The sequence below is a fragment of the Gallus gallus genome, chromosome 2 (genome assembly GCF_016699485.2).
Source record: "Gallus gallus isolate bGalGal1 chromosome 2, bGalGal1.mat.broiler.GRCg7b, whole genome shotgun sequence".
Lineage (NCBI taxonomy): Eukaryota > Metazoa > Chordata > Aves > Galliformes > Phasianidae > Gallus > Gallus gallus.
Window position 1 is genome coordinate 42,674,539 of NC_052533.1, and position 20,621 is coordinate 42,695,159.

The 20,621-nt window shown below is 40.4% G+C and overlaps 1 protein-coding gene across 11 annotated transcripts in view; it reads left to right on the plus strand.

The window, feature by feature from the left end:
* The window catches only part of FYCO1 (FYVE and coiled-coil domain autophagy adaptor 1), a 35,424-nt gene extending 14,836 nt beyond the window's left edge, over positions 1-20,588 (plus strand). For 6 of the 11 annotated variants that reach the window (XM_015281579.4, XM_015281577.4, XM_015281580.4 and 3 more), the window contains 12 exons: positions 390-3,020; positions 3,804-3,896; positions 4,928-5,046; positions 6,425-6,592; positions 7,019-7,168; positions 7,678-7,868; positions 8,155-8,299; positions 11,460-11,519; positions 12,159-12,254; positions 14,043-14,253; positions 16,864-16,973; positions 17,374-20,588. In XM_015281579.4, the coding sequence (XP_015137065.2) occupies positions 390-3,020; positions 3,804-3,896; positions 4,928-5,046; positions 6,425-6,592; positions 7,019-7,168; positions 7,678-7,868; positions 8,155-8,299; positions 11,460-11,519; positions 12,159-12,254; positions 14,043-14,253; positions 16,864-16,973; positions 17,374-17,449 (4,050 nt within the window). In that variant the 3' untranslated portion in view covers positions 17,450-20,588. Of the gene's footprint in view, positions 1-389; positions 3,021-3,803; positions 3,897-4,927; positions 5,047-6,424; positions 6,593-7,018; positions 7,169-7,677; positions 7,869-8,154; positions 8,300-11,459; positions 11,520-12,158; positions 12,255-14,042; positions 14,254-16,863; positions 16,978-17,373 lie in introns of those variants that run through there. The other 5 variants (XM_046925985.1, NM_001398361.1, NM_001045839.4 and 2 more) reach the window with 4 other exon arrangements.
* Positions 20,589-20,621: the final 33 nt, after the last annotated feature.

Sequence of the window (20,621 nt, forward strand, 5' to 3'; positions counted from 1 at the left end):
CCCTTTCTCCTATAAGTTGATGTCTTGTAGTGTTATGAATCCAACAAAGAAGGTCACTGTGCATTAAGAACCCGAATTTGCTTTCATGTGAACATAGCATGTGTAATTCCTCTTGAAGCTGGTAGGTCTACATTTCTTTTTGCTAGGTTAAATCTTCATTACAAACTTACCTGACACTAACAAATCAAAATAATTGTTAAAAAATTAGGTGTTCAGATGTTAAGATGCTACATACTATAACAATGCCTCCTCAGTGTTCTTGTCACCACCAAAAAACAAAACCCAGAAGTTAAGCCATCCTGATTTCTGGAATGTTTGAGTCTTTTTCTTTGAAAAATGAAGCTCTGCTTCAAGTTTTAAAATCTTTCTTTCACATTCTGCTTGTTTAGGCTCCAGAGTTTCCCTCCAGCCCTGATGCAAATAACTCACTAAATGCTGAACACTTTGAGGGCTTTGAAGAGATGCGTGTAGAGCTTGACCAGGCTGAGCTGAGGCAGAAGGAACTTCAGAGAAGTATTCACCAGCTAGAAATGGAAAACCAGGAGCTCCAGGCAGCTGTCAGCCTTCAGAAAGAGCAGTTGCAGCTGGAAAAAGAGAAGAGCAATAACTACAGTGAGGAGAACTCCCGACTGACAAAGATGATCACAGAGTTACAGAAGCAGTGTGAGGTTTCACACTCCACTCAAAGCACTGTTCATGACCTGCAGAAATGCCTTCAATCACTGGAACTGAATGCCGTGGAGCAGCAGAAGGAATATTCAACAAAGCTGGCGCAGTTGGCAACCAGTAAGGAGGACTATGCCTCAAAACTGCAGCTGTTGAATGAGGAGTTGGAGGTCTCTAGGGCTTTAGTTGCTATGAAGGAGCTCTGCATTGATGAGCTTAAAGCAAAGCTGAGTTCCACAGAACAGAAGAATCTCAACCTCCTTGCAAAAGTTGACGCTGCCTTGGAGGAAAAAGGACACCAAGCTATGGCCCAATGTGACTCTGCCCTACAGATACAGGCATTATTAGAGAAGCTTCAGCAGACAGAAAAGGAAAAGGCAGAGATGCAAAGACTCAGTGATGAATGTACATCTCAGCTGAAAACCGCAGAAGAGCAGCTGCGGCTGAAAGAAGAGGCACAGAAGGAACTGGAGTCCAGATATAATTGCCTTACTGCTGATTCCAGAGAAGGGAGTGAAAAGCTGCTAAGGAGCCTGGAAACCATGGAAAAGGAAGTGGATGCACTTCAGAAGGCCCTGACCCTGAAAGAAAAGAAGATGGCTGAGCTCCAGACCCAGGTAATGGAGTCGCTGGCTCAGGTGGGGTCACTGGAAAAAGATCTTGAGGAGGCAAGGAAAGAAAAAGAGAAACTCAAGGAGGAGTATGGTAAGATGGAAGAGGCACTTAAGGAGGAAGCCCAGTCACAGGCAGAAAAATTTGAACAACAGGAGGGTCATTTAAAAAAGGTGAGTGAGACCGTGTGTAGCCTTGAGGAGCAAAAGCGGAAGCTCTTGTATGAGAAAGAGCATCTCAGCCAAAAAGTCAAGGAGCTGGAGGAGCAGATGAGGCAGCAAAACTCCACAGTGAATGAAATGAGTGAGGAGAGCAGGAAGCTGAAAACTGAGAATGTAGATTTGCAGCAATCCAAGAAGAAGGTGGAAGAGAAGCTGAAGAATCTGGAAGCCTCTAAAGATTCTCTGGAAGCCGAGGTGGCCAGGCTGAGGGCCTCTGAGAAACAGCTTCAGAGTGAGATAGATGATGCCCTTGTGTCAGTTGATGAAAAAGAGAAGAAGCTCCGAAGCCAGAATAAACAGCTGGATGAAGATTTGCAGAATGCCAGGAGACAAAGCCAAATTCTGGAGGAGAAATTAGAGGCTCTGCAATCAGACTATAGAGAGCTAAAGGAAAGAGAAGAGACCACCAGGGAATCTTATGCCTCACTTGAAGGACAGCTGAAGGGTGCCAAACAACACAGTTTACAAGTAGAAAAAAGCTTAGACACTTTGAAGGAGAGCAAAGAGTCACTACAGTCACAGCTAGCAGAGAAGGAAATACAGCTACAAGGCATGGAGTGCCAATGTGAGCAGCTAAGAAAAGAAGCAGAAAGACATAGGAAGAAAGCAGAGACTCTCGAGGTAGAAAAGCTCAGTGCTGAAAATACATGCCTTCAGCAGACAAAGCTTATTGAATCCCTCACATCAGAAAAGGAATCAATGGAAAAGCACCAACTACAGCAGGCAGCTTCGCTGGAGAAAGATGCAAAAGAGCTGGCCTCCAGGCTTACAGTAAGTGAAGAGCAGCTGCAAGTCAACCGAGATGAAGTGTCTAGGCTGCAAACAGAAGTCCTTGACCTGCGAGTCAAGCTTCAGCAGACCACTGATGAGAGAGAGCAGTTGAAAAGTGAGCTGGCAATCACAGAGACTGTCCTGGGGGAGCAGAAAATGCTTGTCCAGCAGCTGAAAGAGCAAACAGAGTCCCTCAACAGAAACCATGTGCAAGAACTGGTGCAATGCAAAGAAAGAGAAGAAGTGCTGAAAAGAGAACAGGAAGCAGTAGTCCTTCAAAAAACTGAGCTGGAAAATAATTTGCTGAGTCTAAAGGAAGAACTCTCCAAGTTTAAGCAGTACTTGGAAGCTGCTAGAATGGAAAATGTAGAAAACAAAGATCTCCTCCATAGGACCAACACAGATATGGCTGAACTCGGTATTCAGATTTGTGCCTTGTCCTCTGAAAAGGTGGATGCAGAAGAGCAGTTAGCCCAGGCCAAAGAGAGGCTCAAAGAATTGGAAGAACAGGCAGCAATGCAACAGGAGAAACTGAAGCATGACATCTCTAATCTCAGACAGGAGAACAGGAGCCTACAAGAGAAACTAGAGGAGGCTCAGATATGTGTCTCAGCTGTCCCAAGTCTGCAAGCACAACTGGAGACAGCAAAGAAACAGGCACAGAGCTTTCAGGAGACCAGCCAAGAAGAGCTGTCTGCAATAAAATTTCAAATGAGCACAGAAATTCTAAATTATCAGACAAAATTCAAGGTAAATTAATGTGATTATTACAGCTGAAGGAGCTGTGCAGGATTTCCCCTGCTTTACCATCTGCTGCAGAAATAACTGGGTGAAATCCTAAGGTTTATGTTGGCCAGGCTCTGAGGCTAGTGTGCGACTATCCTTAGCCTGGGAATCTAAAAATGCCTCAACATGAAGTGGCCTGGGTTGAAAAGGACCTCAAAGATCATCTACATACATGATCTAAGCTGGTGTGGAGGTAAAATAACTCTTGGTATAATGTGCAGATAATTCCCTCATCTGTTTCTGTGTTCAGCTGCTCAAGGTAGCAGCCAGGAGGATCGAAGTTTTTCTTCCATAAAATCATGAGTTAACCCTGCATATGGGAAATGACATGCCTAATGGTTAAAGATTTTATGCCACTGGTACTATCTAGAAATCCCACCAGTTTGAAAAAATAGTGTACATTCATTTATGTTTCTTCTTCATAAACACTTCTTAAACCTCAGTATAGAATCATAGATTCATGAGTATGATTTGGGCTACCTCACTCTTTTGAGGCCCAGTAAGCTACGCTGCCTTTTTGCTGGCAACTGTAATAGCCCATAGCAAGTAACATCAAACCACAGCTGGTCTGTGACCACAGAGGATTCTTGAGCCCATAAGCTGTGTTTCTCATAGCTGTATTTCATGAGCGTTGCTTTTATACCACAAAGGGCAGTATGAGTGCTCATGATTCAGGATTGGAAATTTTTTTAAGTGAAGTGGGGGCAGCTAGAGGAATGCTAACCTCTGACTTGATCTCTCTGCTAGACTGCCAGTGAAGAGTGTGGGAAACTAAGAGATCAACTTGAGGAGCAGAAGAGACAACAGCATGCTACAGAGGAAGAGATTGCAGGTTTACAAGTAAGTGCTTGATCTGATTTAGCGAAGACAAAGGTTTGTGTGTCAGCATGCATTAGTGTTAAAAAGGGAGAAAGAAGGCAGCATAAATGGGTGTGAGTCTAAGATTGTCCTTGAATAAATACAGGTGTAGCAGTCTAAAGTTCTCCATGGATGTGTAAATTATTAAAATCACGATGGCACTTAGGTCTTGTCCTGCTTTTAAGGCTAGTCAGGTTTCATGTAGGACCTGGGCATGTGCACATTAGTTAAATGGAGGATGCAGGATTGGAGGGTATCTGTCATACACCCACTCCACGCAGTCACACATTTGGATCCAACAGTTTGCAGGCTGCAAGGAGCGCTGCGTCAGAGAATTGATCTGACTGAGAAATAGCCCAGCTGGAAAAAAAAAAAAGCCAGGGGATTTTTGTAGTGTGTGTATTGAACAGTTGGGATGGGAGTGTCATGCTGAGGTGTGAACAAGGGATCAGGAAAGAAGAGAATTAAGGTTACTGAAGCTGGCCGTGCCTGCTGGCAGATACTCATGAACCTACAAAGTGACAGTGCTGTGTCAGTACGTGCCTTGAGGACTCAGTTTGGCAGTTTCGTCTGCAGAGGCTATCCATGAAATAAGTTCTTGGTTTTATTGTCCTTCCTGTTCCATATAGCTTTAATGAACAGGACAAAAAGTAAGCATTTTCCTTTTTTTTTTTCACTTCTAGGTGGTGAAGAAAGTCTTAATAATGGCTTATTCTTTTGCCATTATCTTTGAGAGATTTTGCTTGATATGGAGACAAAAGCTGAAATGACAGGATAGTAAGAATTAGAGGCACTGCTTAATACCATCTTACTTTTGAGTTTATCCCTTAGTGTGACAGAAATAAGCAATCACTAGTACACAAAAAATTTATGTCTACGTATACAATAATATCTTAATTGGTGGTTTGGCTTTAGCTGTCTCTTTCAAAGCATTAATTAGATGTGTTGGTAACGGTCCAGTGCTTGGTGAAGCGTTGTTTTTATATGTCAGTAAATAAAAAATATTTTATTAGGCTGAAAACACAAGTCTGTCTAGAAAGCTGGATGAAGCAAGAGAGCAGCTGTCTGAATTGCAATCTGCTCGGCTGCAGAAGGAAGAGGAGGTGACATCTCTGAGAGAACTCTTGGAAAGGTGGGAGTTCTGCTTCTTCTACAAAGGCCATTAACTGAAAGCTGAGTGAGAGTCCAATAAGTGAAGCATACAGAAAATCAATGTGGTATATTATGTACCCCAGGTTTTATTAGGGGAAATAATGCGCGGGCTCTATGGGGAATATCAAATCGACACTTCAGACAAGAAACACATAAATTATACAGCACACACAAATGTAAGGTTTAGGTTTTAATACTTTGTTAATTTAGCTAATGATGTAGATTTATTGTCTCTTCCTTTATGAATCTGCAAGAAATTTCACAAACCTTTTACTTGTAGTTTAGTAACAAAATTCAAAACCCCCTTTTTTTTTTAAAGAAGAAATCAGCAAGAAATTCAGAAGAAATCTTTTTTTTTTGACTGTTTGTTTTTCTCTGCTTTCCTTGATGCTTCAGAGACACAGTAAGAATTATTTAAATGGGACCACATCCTGCATGTCTTATCTTGACAGCTTTCTTTGTTTTAATCATCTAATGCAGGCTACGTTTCCAAGGATGGTAATGTGAGTCAGTGTGATGTGAATTGTCTGGCAGTCTAAAGCGGATCTTAAGTCATGAATACTGATGGGTTAACAAAATCCTACGTATTTTTACATGCTTATACTGAGATCTATACATCTATTTTTATGGGAAGGCTGGTGATTCTTACCTATGATGGAAATTGTCAGTACAAAACTCAGCAAAATATTTGAATTCAACTGAATTGGCTGAGTCTGTTCAGACTAGCAGGGCCCCTTTTGTTGCATTGCTGAAGCATTTTTGATCCATTGCTAGGACTAAGTACTCAACTTAGGATATCATCAAGCCACAACCTGCATTCTGCAAAGCTTACTGGTGACGCTTCTTACCACTGACTGTGCAGCAAAGTGAGGTCTCACAACCTTATGGTTTTTAATTGTTCTGTGTTTGAAGAATATCCTGAGAAACTGTTCTGCTTTCTTTTTGTGAACATGAAGGCTATAGAGGGGTACGTGTTAAATGCTTTTTGGAGTGCAACCTGCAAATGCTGGGCAACCTGTGTCTATAGGACTTTGCCTCTTTTGCTTAGCTTGCAGCTACTAATGATGTTTGTTTCAAAGGACACTGATTTTATTCCCAGCGTAGCAGCCATTGTAATGTTTGCTATAATCAGGGCATCCAAGAAATTACTGATTTCTGACTGCGTTCACTGGATAACAGATCTGTGTGCACTGTCAGTGATGCAGAAAACTGGGGAGATTCTGGTTAGGTAGAAAAAAAATATGTATGCTGAGAACGATTTCACTGATACTACATGTTTTTCCTTTTAATTCCATGGGGAAGTCTTGAATGCACCTGAACTAATAAAAAGAGTTTTAATTGCATTTATGTTTGATCAGGACGCAAAAGGAAGCTGATGAAGCAAAAAATCAGGCCCTGGATTACAGTGAGAAACTCAGCAAGATGGCAGCAGACAAAGATAGCAACGACCAGAAGTTGTTTGCTGAGCTGGATGACCTGACAAGAACAAAACAGTTCCTTGAAGAACGTTTAATAGAACTTATCAGGTTGGCATAAAAACAAATGTTGAGCAGAAATTAAAATCCTAGCTTAAGATTTTAAGGGATACTGCCTAGGTGGTTCACTCTTGTATTGCTGATTTGAAGATGCAGGTAATAGCCAAGATCATAAGAAGATTAAATTTTACATTTCCTTAACAAAGTCAAAAATACGACAGCAGTGCGAACTCCTTCCTAATTTCCTGTCTGTTTGCAAAAGCATGTAGTTCTCTGCATGGCATGTATTTTTTCCTCCATTCCCAACAATTCCAGTAGGTTTCTTGATCTGTCTTCATTCCTGGAAGTTTCTCAGAAATTACAGAAAAAGCAGTTTTTGGTGACGAAGCTTCACTGGCATTCAAATTGAGGTTAGTTAACAGTAAACAAGCATGAATAATTTATATGCTTTTCATTTCTGTAACTGTCTCTCTGTAGAGATAAGGATGCTTTGTGGCAAAAATCAGATGCTCTGGAGTTCCAGCAGAAGCTTAGTGCAGAGCAGAAGTGGCAGGGCGACACAGAGGTTAACCATTGTCTGGACTGCCAGAGAGAGTTCTCATGGATGGTGCGCCGACACCACTGCAGGTCAGTTTGCTGATCTCTATCGTGCTGTTCAAAATCCACTATGAGCATTTACACAGATGAAATACTTTTTAAAATTCATAGTTCATTTCTCAAAATCACTGATAGAAGATGTGTGAGAGCCTAAAAGAGCACGAGTCCACAAAGGGATGAGACATTACTGGAAACGTCTCTGTAGGGAGCATTCAGTAGCGATTACTGAACAGTGAAGTGATTTCTAACAACAACTTTCAAATTGCTCATTTCTAGTAAAACCTGTGAAATCTGCAAGTGTTTTTACCAGTACCCATTAATGATCTAAATGATTTTGAAAAACAAAACTGCGACGACTTCATAAATGTGAAGTGCTCAGAAAACATCATGCTCTGTATCATAACCTCTGCTTTGGTGGTGACATTTGGGCTTTTCCAGAGAGTGAGACCATTATGACAAAGCCCCAGTCTATGTCATGTAAATGTATTCCACCTGGGCATGGTACTATTCTAACTCCGTTGGTTTTGAATAATTTCTAGAATGTGCGGTCGCATTTTCTGCTACTATTGCTGCAACAACTACATGGTGACAAAACCTGGTGGGAGAAAGGAGCGTTGCTGCAAAGCTTGCTTTAATAAGCCCAGAGTGATTGTGGACAATACAGATGACTCTGGATCCAGTGCCAACCAGGAGGGATCCCCAGGTTCATTGGAGTCACCAGTGTCACCAGGTGAGAAGGCTTTTGGTTAGTGTGCTTTTTGCATGCCACTGAGAAGTAAGTAGGTGTCTTAGACATCCTCTTCATGGTCATCTCCGGTTCCAGGGACCTTCATACTCATGGACTGTTTTCAGATTAAATTGGTGCCATCATTTTGTTTGAATGGTATTGTAGTTACCTAATGCTTCTGCAAAGATAGAGGAATGGCCTAATCTTACTCTTCAGGATTTAGGTTGCTTTTTGTTTTCTGAACTAGCCAGTATTACTAATGTTTCTTTAATGTCCTTTTATGGCACAGTTGCAGGCGAAGTCTCTAAACCACCAGATGATGCAGCATTTGATATAATCACTGATGAGGAGCTGTGCCAAGTACAAGAATCAGACTCGCTCCACAGTGAAAGTCAGATGGACAGAGATTCTCTGGATCAAAGCGTTACAGATCTGTGAGTTGACACTGTTTTCGTGGAGAGAGAGCTTTTCTGAATTTTACCATTTAACCATTCAGTATAGGTAGCCAACCTCAGCATAAGGGGAAGACACTTCTGTGCTCAGCTGCACGTTCACTACACAAGATAATTGTGAGCCATTTGTGCAGGCAGCATCAAATCCAGTAAATCCAGACAGCTCCGCCATAGCCCTCCATGTTTCTCCACAGTACAAAGGAGTTCTCCCAGGAGTCTGTGTTCTCCCAGGCCAGCTGTCACTATTAAAATCAGTGTGCAGGCTGCCAAGGGTTGCTGGTTGTTCATACTTAATTTATAGTAGGAGCTAAATGGTACTGTCTTTTGGATTCACAGATTCACTGTTACTTATTATAAAGAGAACAAGAAGAGGAAGGAAATAAGTAAATATCTTTTCTTCCATCTGGAAGACCATCTGGATATCCGAATACTTGGTTTGAAAAGTACACTGTAGTACTGTAGCTTGATGTATATCCATGCTTGTATAAAGCTATTGTTCAAATGTTTTTAAATATTCTTCAAAAATTTAGTTTTGTATAATGTATCATCTTTCAAAACAGTCATTTTTGCCAATATGTGTTTCTTGAAAAGCATACATTTTTTATAGATCTGAGCAGGGGGAAAATAGAGCAATTTCACCTAATTTTATACTTCTTTTGCTTCTGAGAGGAAAAGCAGCTTGTTTTGAGAGCAAATACCTCACAGCTGAAATCAGATAGGATTACATGTAGAGCTGGCTGTAATCTCAGTGACCCCTAGACAACACAATATTTAGGATCTCAGGGGCAGAGGCTTGCCAGAATTTATAGTACTGACTGTGATAATCATTGTTGCTACTTCCTCCCGGGGATGGGGCTGAAAAGCACCTTATGGTCCCAAGTTGCTTATTTTGAAATGCATTTTCTGATCCTCTTGCAAACACTGTATTTGCCTAATGATTGAAAGCTGTCTTAATCATGGAGTCTTGCCAAGCCTCTTCCATATCACAACAATGAAAAAATCTTGAAAGATTTTGCACGTTGTCATTTGGTGTACAGAGATACCCCTTTACTTTGATAATTTCCTAGCTTGCTTTCTCTGGTTCTCTGGTTGCTTTCAATCTTACGTATAGAGTTTGACCATTTTTAAGGCAGGGAAGGCCATTTTTTGTGTGTGGGTTTTGTTTATTGTTTTTTTTTTTCCTTCATACTGGAGGTAGCGTAGTTAAATCCTAAAAATTCTGAGAAATAGTTGGGATTTCCTACATACCAATGTGTGGGTCACTCACAGCACGTAGTGGGAGATCTTCAGGTCCATTCATTCTTTTTCTCAGCTGTCTGCACATCACTTTCACATGCCCAGGTATGTCATGGGTCTGCCATGGCTCCTCTGCTCCTTTCTGCTCACGTGTACTCAGACACTCAAACACTTCGTACACAGTATTCTTGTGTACCCTGTCTCAAAGTCAGAGAGCTCCATATCCTCCATGCTTTATCCCAAATCATTCTTTTCCAAGAGTTGTCAGTGCATCCTTTCTTCTAACCCTTCACTGTACTAGTTGTTATTTTTTCTTTTCTCTTTGATAGGCTGGAAGGGAAGGTAGATAACTAATTTAGACTGCCTGGGTTGTATCTGACCTGCTAGCTAGGAGCAAGCCCAGTAAATCATTTATGCATTCCATAACATCTTCACTTTTTGTCTTGGCATTAGTGGCATTTGCAGAGGTGATTCCTGGGCTAAGCAGCAGTGAGGGGGCTTTGCATATCTTCCACTCTCCATTTCAGGTTTCTGATTTTCACATAACTCAGTAAGGTTCTGACTTTGGATGACTAAATTTCTTTCCTGAAGTCATTGCACTACTGACAGCAGACAGCTTATGAGCTTTTTCTGCTCAGCCACATGAAGCAAGCCACTCAGGCACTTAAGCTGCAGCTACCAAACTCAGGTGCTTGTGAGACAGAAAATCTTCAAGAGCAAAGCTGAACCAGCTGTTTTCAGGTTTGAATTTTGAAAAGGTCCTTTTGTTTATAACTCCAAAGCCTTTCATGATGTTGGTCACAGCATTTGTAGTACCACGTTGGAGAAATGCTTTCTGCATGTAGGAGCAGTCCTGCTATAGTAGACCGTGCAGCTGGGAGGCAGTGACTAACTGTAGAGACCTGAGGGAAAGCATAAGAACAGGGTAAGAATGAAGTGATACATTTTTTTCAAGATGCTCTTCCAGCCTCCAGCAGTCTGTGTCTCAAGGCTTCTCTGAATTGTTCAGTTGTTGTAGGCTTTTCCAAGCTTCAGTTCTTCCTCCTTATCAGCCCTAATTCATATCACTTTTAAAAGGAAAGGAAGAGAAGCTGGATCTCAGCAGATCCACCAGAGGTCTGGGCAGTGCTGCATGCTCATAATGATCTCCTGGCTGCCACCCAGCGTGAAAAAGTCATGCAGATAGAAATGCTACTGTTAGGGGGACGAGAACAGTTAGACTGTGAGATTGCATCAGAAGCTGTTCAAGGAATGAGGAAACTTGAATGCCACAGATAAGAGTGCTTTATCTGTTCAGGAAATGTGTTAGACAGTGGGTACAGTTGAATATGCAGTTTTATTAGCAGTCACAACAGTAAATTCTTCCTAGTTCCAGACAGTGGTGTTAGTGTAATGATGTAACAGTTAAATGCTTAGCCCACTAAGTACGTGTATGACTGCATGTACTGATGCAGTATATCCAGATGCTGCTAATGACCAGACGGAGGCGCTGTTACCTGGGGTAGTTCTTTCCCTCTCGGGAGTATTGCTTTTAGAGCAAGATCCCTTCGCATTTAAAAGCAATTGCTAAACTGTGCATCGATTTTGAGATTAGTCTACAGAAAGTGTAACAATTCTGCCCTCGCTACATGATTACACCTTATCCTTAAAAAGCACACGTCAGTGATGTCACATTTTATTAGATCCCATTGACTTTTGAATGAACCAGCTGTTTAATTCTCTGTATATAAGTGCCTCTGGCATTTTCTGGCAGAATGTCAGCCTAACTGTCTTAGCTACCAGCCTGCTGCAATGCAGAGAGGCAAAGTATCAGTTAGAGAAGCTCTAACTCACTTGGAAACTATCAGCATTTGTTTACTGACTCTCAAACTCATTCTTTTCTTTGCTGCTTACATCTCTGCCTCAGCCCTGTAATTCATAGTTCGTGGTATTCCAGAGTGTATCCAGTGCATCTGCCTTTTTGGAGGTAAGGAGTGGATAAGAGATTCTTCCTGTTGCCATCGTGTGTAGGAGGCACACAGCTTTGTCATCATGGAGCAGCTTCTTCAGTGTGTTTGTTTGAATCATCCAGTATTTCTTGTATGGAAAGAAGATGTATGATAGTGATTCTGTGTGAGAAAATACATTTTGTGTACCATGTGTCAGAATAAGGAGCTGGAGAATATATTTGTAAAACGCCTCACTGACTAAATCCAGGACAAATGTCATATCCCAGGGGAGGGTTTGTTTAAGAGGTGAGTCCAGACTGTGCTGCTTGTCTCTGCCCCCCAAGTCTAGATTTCCACCTTTGATGAAAGCTTTTAAACTTGACGGCATCTCAGTAGGGAGTTTATCTTAAGGCTGTTGAAGGGGTGTTCTGGATGCTTGCATTCCTCTTAGCTCATGAAGCCAGGATAGAAGCTGTTTGCATTTTGCACAGTGGTTAGCAGAACAGGGCTGCAGTTCTGCCCTGGCAGTTTTGTCACTAGAATATGCAAAATAAAATTTATGTAATTTGTCATTGTGGCTATTAAATCATTTCTGTTTTAGGAAGACCTAAGCTTCCAAATAATATTTGACCCCATACTATTCAGAAAATCATGGTTTTCCTTTTTTCTTCTCCTAGAAACAGCACGTGTAATTCTTCAACCTTTGATGAATCAGAAGAGTGGCAGGTTGCTCAAGATGCTGAGATAAGCTTGTTGAAGTCAGGAGAAATCATGTAAGCAGAACAATTTCATTACTACCAAGCTGAAAGAATAAAGGCTGAACTCAGATATCAGCTATGTGAATGTGTTATGCAGACTCCTGGAAGCTCAGATTGTGTCCCACTGCAGAATTTGGTCTGAGGAGGAGCAGAGAATGTATCTCAGCTAGCAGAGCAGCAGCAATGAGCCAGGTCCTTTCTCTTAAAAACTTACGTGCAGGTGGGGAACAGGAAGAAAAGATTTGGGTCTATGTCACATCATAAAATCTTCCTTCCTGTTCTCATTGCAGGAGGTGTTGTGAACAGAGAGGGGGCTTAGAGGGAAGTCTGCATAGTTCTGATAATCTCTGAGGAAATTGTAAGGCAGAGCCAGAGTGCTGTGCTACTTGGACTTTTGTGATGGGGAGGGAATTGGTGAACTTTTGAAGTACATGCCTGTTATTTATTGGTAGCCCCAGCCTATTGCCTCACTGGAACTATCTGCCTGATTGCTACTTACTTGGCATAAGATGTTCAGCAGATGATCTGCTCAACCTCTGTGAGCTGTGTTCACACAATTCTTACATGTATTCTGCTCAGAAATTGACTGTTACGTGCAGAAGTGACAGAATGTCATTTTCACAGCCACAGAGGGAATCTAATGCACAGAAATGCTCGTGACCTGGAGTTATTCCCCTTTGCTCACCCTTGTCTTAAGCCTTGCTTGGAAATGCTGGCCTATTTGTGGTGAATGTTTCAAGTTTGTTGCTACTGTTCAGAGAACCATCAAAATAATTTCAGTGGTAGTTGAGCTGCAGAGCAAAACCAAGAGTTATCATTAGTTTGTTAAAATTAAAGATCACTTGAAAAAAAGTAGCTATTTCGGCTGCGGGGAAAAGTAACAATATAAATAAAACTTATTATAAAGCTTTCTCTCTGAGCAAACTACAAAAGTTATAGTAAATGAGCTGTGATCCCTAACCACAATGACTGGTAACTGAACTCCTTACTCTGGGACAGGAAATCATCATGGTGGCTGAGTGGTGTCTTATGGCAAATTAGTTGGTTTTTTGCTTAGGAAACATTTTGTCTGGCCTGAAGAGTGATGTGTTAGATCAGTTTTAGTTAGGATAACGTAGGTGAGCTACTCAGCTCATAGAAACTACTGGTTTCCCCTGAAGAAGGCAAGCAGCATTCTTCTGTTAAAGGTCCCCACTGCTTTCAGTCTGAAATAGGTATCAAAATGAAGTAGGCTAATAAAATGCTTTAGGAATCAGGATCACCTAGATGCTGAGTACTTCCTTTTTAATTGGAGGGTCATTAAATCGGCTTTTATCCAGCTTATTTGGGTAAAACAGTGCATGGAGTAAGAGCTCCAGAGGATCTAGACAAAGCTGTTGTTTACATTCCATCCTTCTGCCCTCTCTGAACTCTTGATCCCTGTTTTCTGTACAAATAATGTCTAGGTGAGAATAATAAATTGACAAAACTTCTGTTTACATTTCTGTGTGAAAAGAACAGTAGAGGGCAGCAGACTTTTTTAAATCACAGGAACTCTAAAAAGCTTTATTCGAGAAAGATTTGTCTAGTTAAAATGAAATAAATAAGTGAATAATATCCATATTTGGACAGTGAAAGTGCTTTCATCTTTTCTACAGTTCTTGCTTTCATCCAGGGCTAAATTTTCCTGCGTCTTGTTAGACCTGTTCAAAGTTGCTGTGGAGACTGCCTCGAATAAATAGAAAATAAAAAATGCTGACTGTTGTTTTTATCTCAGATATTAGATTGAATCTCTTCAAGTGACTGTATTTTTCTCACTTACAGGGTCAAATTGCCCCTTACAGTGGAGGAGATTATGAATTTTGGGGAAGGCAACAGAGAACTGTTCATTAAATCCAGCACTTACAGTATCATTCCCATCACTGTTACAGAGATTGGGCTAACAATTAGTTGGATATTTTCATCAGACCCCAAAAGCATCTCCTTCAGCGTCGTCTACCAAGAATCAGAAGACACACCACTGGATCAGTGCAAAGTAAGGCTGTTATTTCCCTGTGGGATCTTTAGTTTCTTTACTACCATAGAAAGTGTAATATACTTCAATAGGCTCCCCAGAGGAATCAGCCAGCATAGCCAGCTGATTTCCACAATAGTGCTAATTGCTATTGCATTGTAAGGAGCTCTTTTTTCCAATTATGTTTTCCTGGAGGCAGAGCTACGTCTTTAATTGTTTAACATTGCCTGCAAAAGCTGAGTTGAAAAACACTATAACTTCTACTAGTCTCATCATTACTCACTATTATTAAGCAAAAATAAGTGCTCAAGCTTGCAAAATTCTTCTTTTCTTCCTCCTCAGTACTGCTTGATTTGTAGCTGCTTAGGGCTGATCTTGCCAGGCTCTTAAGGAGAGACCACAAGGAAACAGATAAATGGATTGGGTTGTTTGAATTTCTTAGAGTCAGATGTGTATGTGTTTAAAGGTATTGATGATGTGCTCATATCTTTCAAAATCACTTTGTCAGTGCCGAAGGTACCAGGTTATATATGTGCTATATGTATTATATGGGGATTGTGTATCAAGTGAATCTATGTTACTCAGCTCATTCCAAAGTTTAAGTAAAGACTGGACAGTTGTTATTTGAACACACTATATCAAGGGAGGCTTTAAGGCTGTGATGTCACTGGAAGAATAAAATATGCTTATGCAGCATAAGTCAGTTCACTCCAGAATAAGTAACTCCAAGTAAAATGTATGTTTTCTTCATCTGAAGGCATAAGACTGAATGTTGTTTCTGTCTTGACATATCTATTTGAAATAACTTTGAGTTCTCTTGGGCTGTCCTTGATCTGTGGCATCTGCTGTTCTGGGGTGAAAACCACTGTCCCTGCCAGAATTCTACAGGATAGATAGTTACACTCACTTCTGCTGTAAATTTAGATTCACAATTAAATTTGCTGAGAAAGCTCGTCTTGTAGAATCATAGAATGGTTTGAGTTGGAAAGGACCTTATAGGCCATCTGTTTCCAACTCCCCTCCTATGGGCCAGAATGCCTCCTACTTGACCAGGTTGCCTGAAGCCCCATTCAACCTGGCCTTGAACATTTTGAGGATGAGGAATCCACAGCTACTCTGGTCAACCCATTCCTGTGCCTCACCCCCTTCAGAGTAAATAATTTCATCCTAACGTCCATTATAAATCTACCCACTTTCAATTTAAAGCCGTTACTCCTTGTCTGATGACTACACTCCCTTATAAAGAATCCCTCCCCAGCTTTCCTTTAGAGCCCCTTTCGGTACTGGAAGGCTGCTATGAAGTCTCTGAGGAGACTTCTCTATTCCAGGCTGAACCATCTTCAGGTGGAACATTATGAAAGTGGAGTAGAAGAGGATGATCATATCCCTTGCCCCTCCGGTCACACTGCTTTTGATACAGCCAGGGATGTGGTTGGCTGCCTGGTCTGCTAGCACACATTGCTGGCTCGTGTTGAGCTTCTCATCAACCAACCAACACACCCAAGTCCTTCTACTCAGGGCTGCTGTCAGTCCATTCCCTGCTTAGACTGTTTGTGTTTGGGATTGCCCTGACCTAGGTGCAGGATCTTGCTCCTGACTTTGTTGAATTTCATGAGGTTTGCACAGGCCTACCTCTCAAGCCTGTCAAGGTCCCTCTGGATGGCATCTCTTCCCATCTGTGTGTAGACAGCACCTCACAGCTTGGTGTCATTCTACAAACTAGCTGAGGGTGCTCTCAACCCCTCTATCCGTATCACCAACAAAGATGTTCATTCATGCTGGTCTCAGTACCAACCCAGAAGGGCATCATTCTTCAATGGTCTTCACCTGTGTATCAAACTGTTGGCCACAACTCTTTGAGTGTAACCATCCAGCCAATTTCTTATCCAACAAGTAGTCTAGCCATCAAATCCTTATCTCTTCAATTTAGAGACTAGGATGTCGTGTGTCAAATGCTTTGCACAAGTCCAGGTAGATAACACCAGTTGCTCTTCCCTTATCCATAAATGCTGCAACCCTGTCGCAGAAGGCCTCCAGATTTGTCAGGCACAATTTTTTCTTTCAACATGAAGGTATGTTGGTTGTAGTCAGTCATCACCTTGGTTTCCACGTGCCTTAGCTTAATTTCCAGGAAGATCTGCCGCATGATCCAAATAATACAGGGAGTATAAAGCACATATCAAAAGGCATAAATTTAGCTAATTCTGCTCTTGGATATGTTGGTTTTATTTTTATTATTTTTTTTATTATTATTATATATTTATATTATTTTTATATTTTATATAATTGATATTAATTATCTATTATTACAGATTTCATATAGCACTGTGGTTGTTAGTAAACTTGTTTTTTTAAACACATTAAAAAATAAAAAGAGAGTGAACTTGAATTTTTCTCTAAAACTGAGATTTTTGGCCATAACTTAATGCTGGAAAGAGGGTGTAAAAGGAAAATAGATGTTATACTATGAGACTTTAGTTTGTGTGAATTTTTAATGCTAATCAGTGAAAATAAATAGTTTTTCAGGCATATATTCACTTTAGGAATTTAAAGTGTAAATATTTTTCTGAATGTAAATGCCAGTTTGTAGGTCAAATAACAAGTTTCAGTTTGATTTGCATTGAATTCCAGGTTCTTATTCCTATGACCCGCTGCAATTCTCATAAGGAAACTATCAGAGGACAGATGAAAGTCAGAAACTCTGGAATCTACACACTGATATTTGACAACACATTTTCTAGGTAGGTCCTACCTGAGTGTAAAAGGTGAAATTAACTTGGTTTTACAGGCTGTGCAACTGTTGAGGTGTATCATTATTCTGCTGTTTGGAAGTAAGTATAAGAAATTGCTCCCTGCTTGCCAAAAGATCTTCAACCTGAGTTTTGGTTTTTGTTCTTCTTTGTTTTCTTCTGCGCACTATAGCAGACTTTAACTTGTTTGTCTCGACCTCTGAGAATATAAATAGAGTAGTCAGAAATGTTATCTTTGTAACAAGAGACTTCACAGCCTTTGTGAAAAAAATCTCTTTTTAACATAAGTCATTTTTTTGCCTGACTGTAAAACGAATTAACTTTTAAGGCTTTCTGTCTAGTTGACTTCAGCTAACACAGTCATCTTCTTCTTCCTTTTGTTTCTTGACAGATTTATTTCAAAAAGAGTGTTTTATCAGTTGACTGTTGAGCGACCTGTCATCTATGATGGAAGTGATTTCCCATAGCCTTGAATATACTGTGTTATTTTTAATTAAATTTGTAAGAAATGCTATTATTTATGTATATGTAAGCATTGTGATTACCACTATTTGAAGACTTTGAAACTATGCAATAGTTATAATGCACATAGAGAGCATGTATACACTAGAAAACAAAGCCTTTTTAGGAACACTAATGGTTCTGTACTGTGTACAGATTGCTCAGAAGTCATCTTGTTTGATTCAACAGGGCAAGTAATGTTCCAGCCAAATTCTTTTCAGTGGGGAAAAAAATAAGTGTGGAAGTGACTAAATGCAAACTGAAGTTCTCTACTGAAAATTGAATGACTGTTCTTACAAAAATATCCTTCAAAAGGAAAATTTAAAAATATATGTATACTTTTGATGACCTCTTCACTGAGGAATAAACATACCCATTTCCGTTCTGCTCTGCTGCTCTCACAGTCAGAACAGCAACTATGCAATCCTTCAATCTTTGCAGACATATATTGTAATCCATCTATAATTTTTTATCTCTTTCAAATTTTATAAGCAGCAACTATAGGATTTTTTTTACATTTTGAGCTAAGATTTGGTAAGTCTTAACTGGTTTTTTTAAATGCTTTGGTCTTTAATACCAGTTACAAAGCAATAAAACATGAAGCAACAGTTTTTTCACTTTTGCTCACGGTAGTCTGTAAGTTGTTCCACTGAAATCAGCTCCTATGGTGAGTACCAGTGGCAGAATCAGGTGTATAACTTGTAGAATAAAGTACTACTCACTGTATGACACTTGGAAGAAGAGCATTTCTTTTTCCTGCTGTAGCACCTTGGTCAGCAGCATTCACAAGAAAGCACAATCTCTGAGGAAGCCAGCAATGTCCTTTCTGTAGACTAAATGGAAGGCAGCCATAATTCTTGAATTGGTCTCCAGAAGTCCATCTGAAATTGAATACGTGCCCAGCACTTAGGGAACTCTCCATGGGGTGTCTGATTCTACAACAATAGGCTGATTGCTACAAGATGGACACCAGGCAGTGTTTGACATTTATAAGTTTGAGGTATAGGGACATTTCTGGATAAAAAATATATTGCAGATAAAGCTAACTGTTGCTAATCATTCATTCCGTTGTTGACAATGTATAAATACACTGATCCTGAAGAAGATTGTGAAAGAATGACTGCCTTCACGGACCACCTGGACTTTAAGTTGCATGTTCAGGGCTTTCTAACAAGGACTTACCACAGAGTGGCATCACGCTGGAATCGGGGCCTTTTCAGCGAGGCTGTCTGGCTTCTGGATGGTTTACTCTTCAAACGTCTCTTCCCAGTATATGCAGTGCGCTGTGCTGGGCAGAGGGGCCAGTGAAAGGTGTACGCTGCCTTACTCCTCCTGAGTAACAGGATGCAGTAAGAGTTAGACCCTTTCCTGGATGTGTGCATGAAAATGAGGTGGACAAGAAACCAAAGTGGGCAATAAATGACACACTGCTCTGTTCATGAATTATGGCATATTTCAGTGTTGAAGCTATGTCTTATATTTAATTGGGCAAGAAGAGTTTATTTATTGCTGAATAATGGATACTGTGTACCGTATGCTATGCAATTTCACACAGCTGTTACTGAAGTCTTCTGCAGTTTTTCTTTAAGCTTTTAGGTGTGATTTTTAAAAGCATCATGTTGCTGTTTTATTTAGAGTACTAATCTTACTAGGAGATCTTTATTAAAATGCCAAATGTAAGTTAAAGGGATGCCGTCAAATGTTTTAGGCCAAAATATGACATCTCTGCTCAGAAGTATTTATCTGTAGTCTGAATCGTTTGACAGGCTTGACTCTGGATTTCCTCTCTGCATCCTTGTTCTTAAGATTTTTTTCATTCAATAGCAAATATTTTTAAGGCACCATTTATTCTTAAAGTAAGTGGCTCCATGTAGTAGGCCAGATTTTTCCATGCAAGTTTTTCACGTAGACAGGCCTGAGGTTTGCTGAAACCTGTGTTTGGAAGGTGGGTAATAAAAACGCTGGATGATTTTTATTTAGCGTTTGAGTCTTTCTGGTAGCTTTTCTTCAGGTTTTCCTGTCACATGAGAGAAGTTTTGTGGCTTTTTTACTCTCTGAAAGAGGACTAAGAGGAGGAGCGAGAACCTGTAGTTTCAAGACGAAAGGCTAATGTTTGCTTCTCACAGGGGAGAGCATTTAAGCAGAATTTGTTTCAGTAGAGCAAATACTCCAACAGGTAAAGATGCAACAAGTGGACATGAGCGCAGCTGTTGGAAGGAACTGTTCAAGTAAAGGAACCCATTGTGTCACCTAGATGAGGAAGTCTTTTCCACCTCAGGGGCTGTGCGCAGAACACAGTAAAGAAGCTGTTCTTGTTACAGAGCTGTTGCGTGACTGTCCCAGACCATTTATTACTGGAGTCACGGGACCCCGGTGTAGGACTTCCCACGAGCATAGGTTTGTGCAAGACACTTAAGCGCTTGATACCCTCATTTGTAAAGAACCTGTTCATGTGAGGTATGCCTTCAATGCTGATAAATCTGTTTGCCTACAGAGGTTCATTCAGGTGTCCTGTTGCACTGGGCCTTTGGTTAAAAGACCATCCCCTGCAATACAATTAAGAGAAATATTTAAAGTGTGTATAAAGTGTAAATATTAAAGAGTGCATAAAAAGTCAGCGTATCTAATTGGGTGTTTTTCCTGGGTGCTAGAATAAGGAAGGGTAATTTGTTTTTTGTTAGGCAGGGATTTATGCAGAGGAAAGAATACAGTTATTTTAAGAAAATGACATAATTCCTTTATTCAGCATTACTCAATGCTGCTTTATGAAAAGTCACTAAGATTTGCACGGTAAGAAATAGCACCACGACAAAAGCCTGAATTTGCTCTTTTTAAAAATTGAAATTGCACTTTAGTTTTAATTATACTCAGACACTTACATTGCACCTTGTTCAGAAACATCTTCTGGTTTTAGCTGCCAGAGAATTGCAAACCCCATTCACATCAAATTTCACCTTCCACGTGGGGGAAAAAGAGATTTGTGTATCCCAGCATCTGTGCAGTTACAGAGGTGTAAACAGTTATGTACTGGAATGTTTCTTGATGCTTTTTTTTCCTTTTATAACCTCAGGAATTAAAAAAAAATAAACTTCTTTATCATCGAGAGTGTATGTCTGCTTTGTGCCATGTAGAGATGGC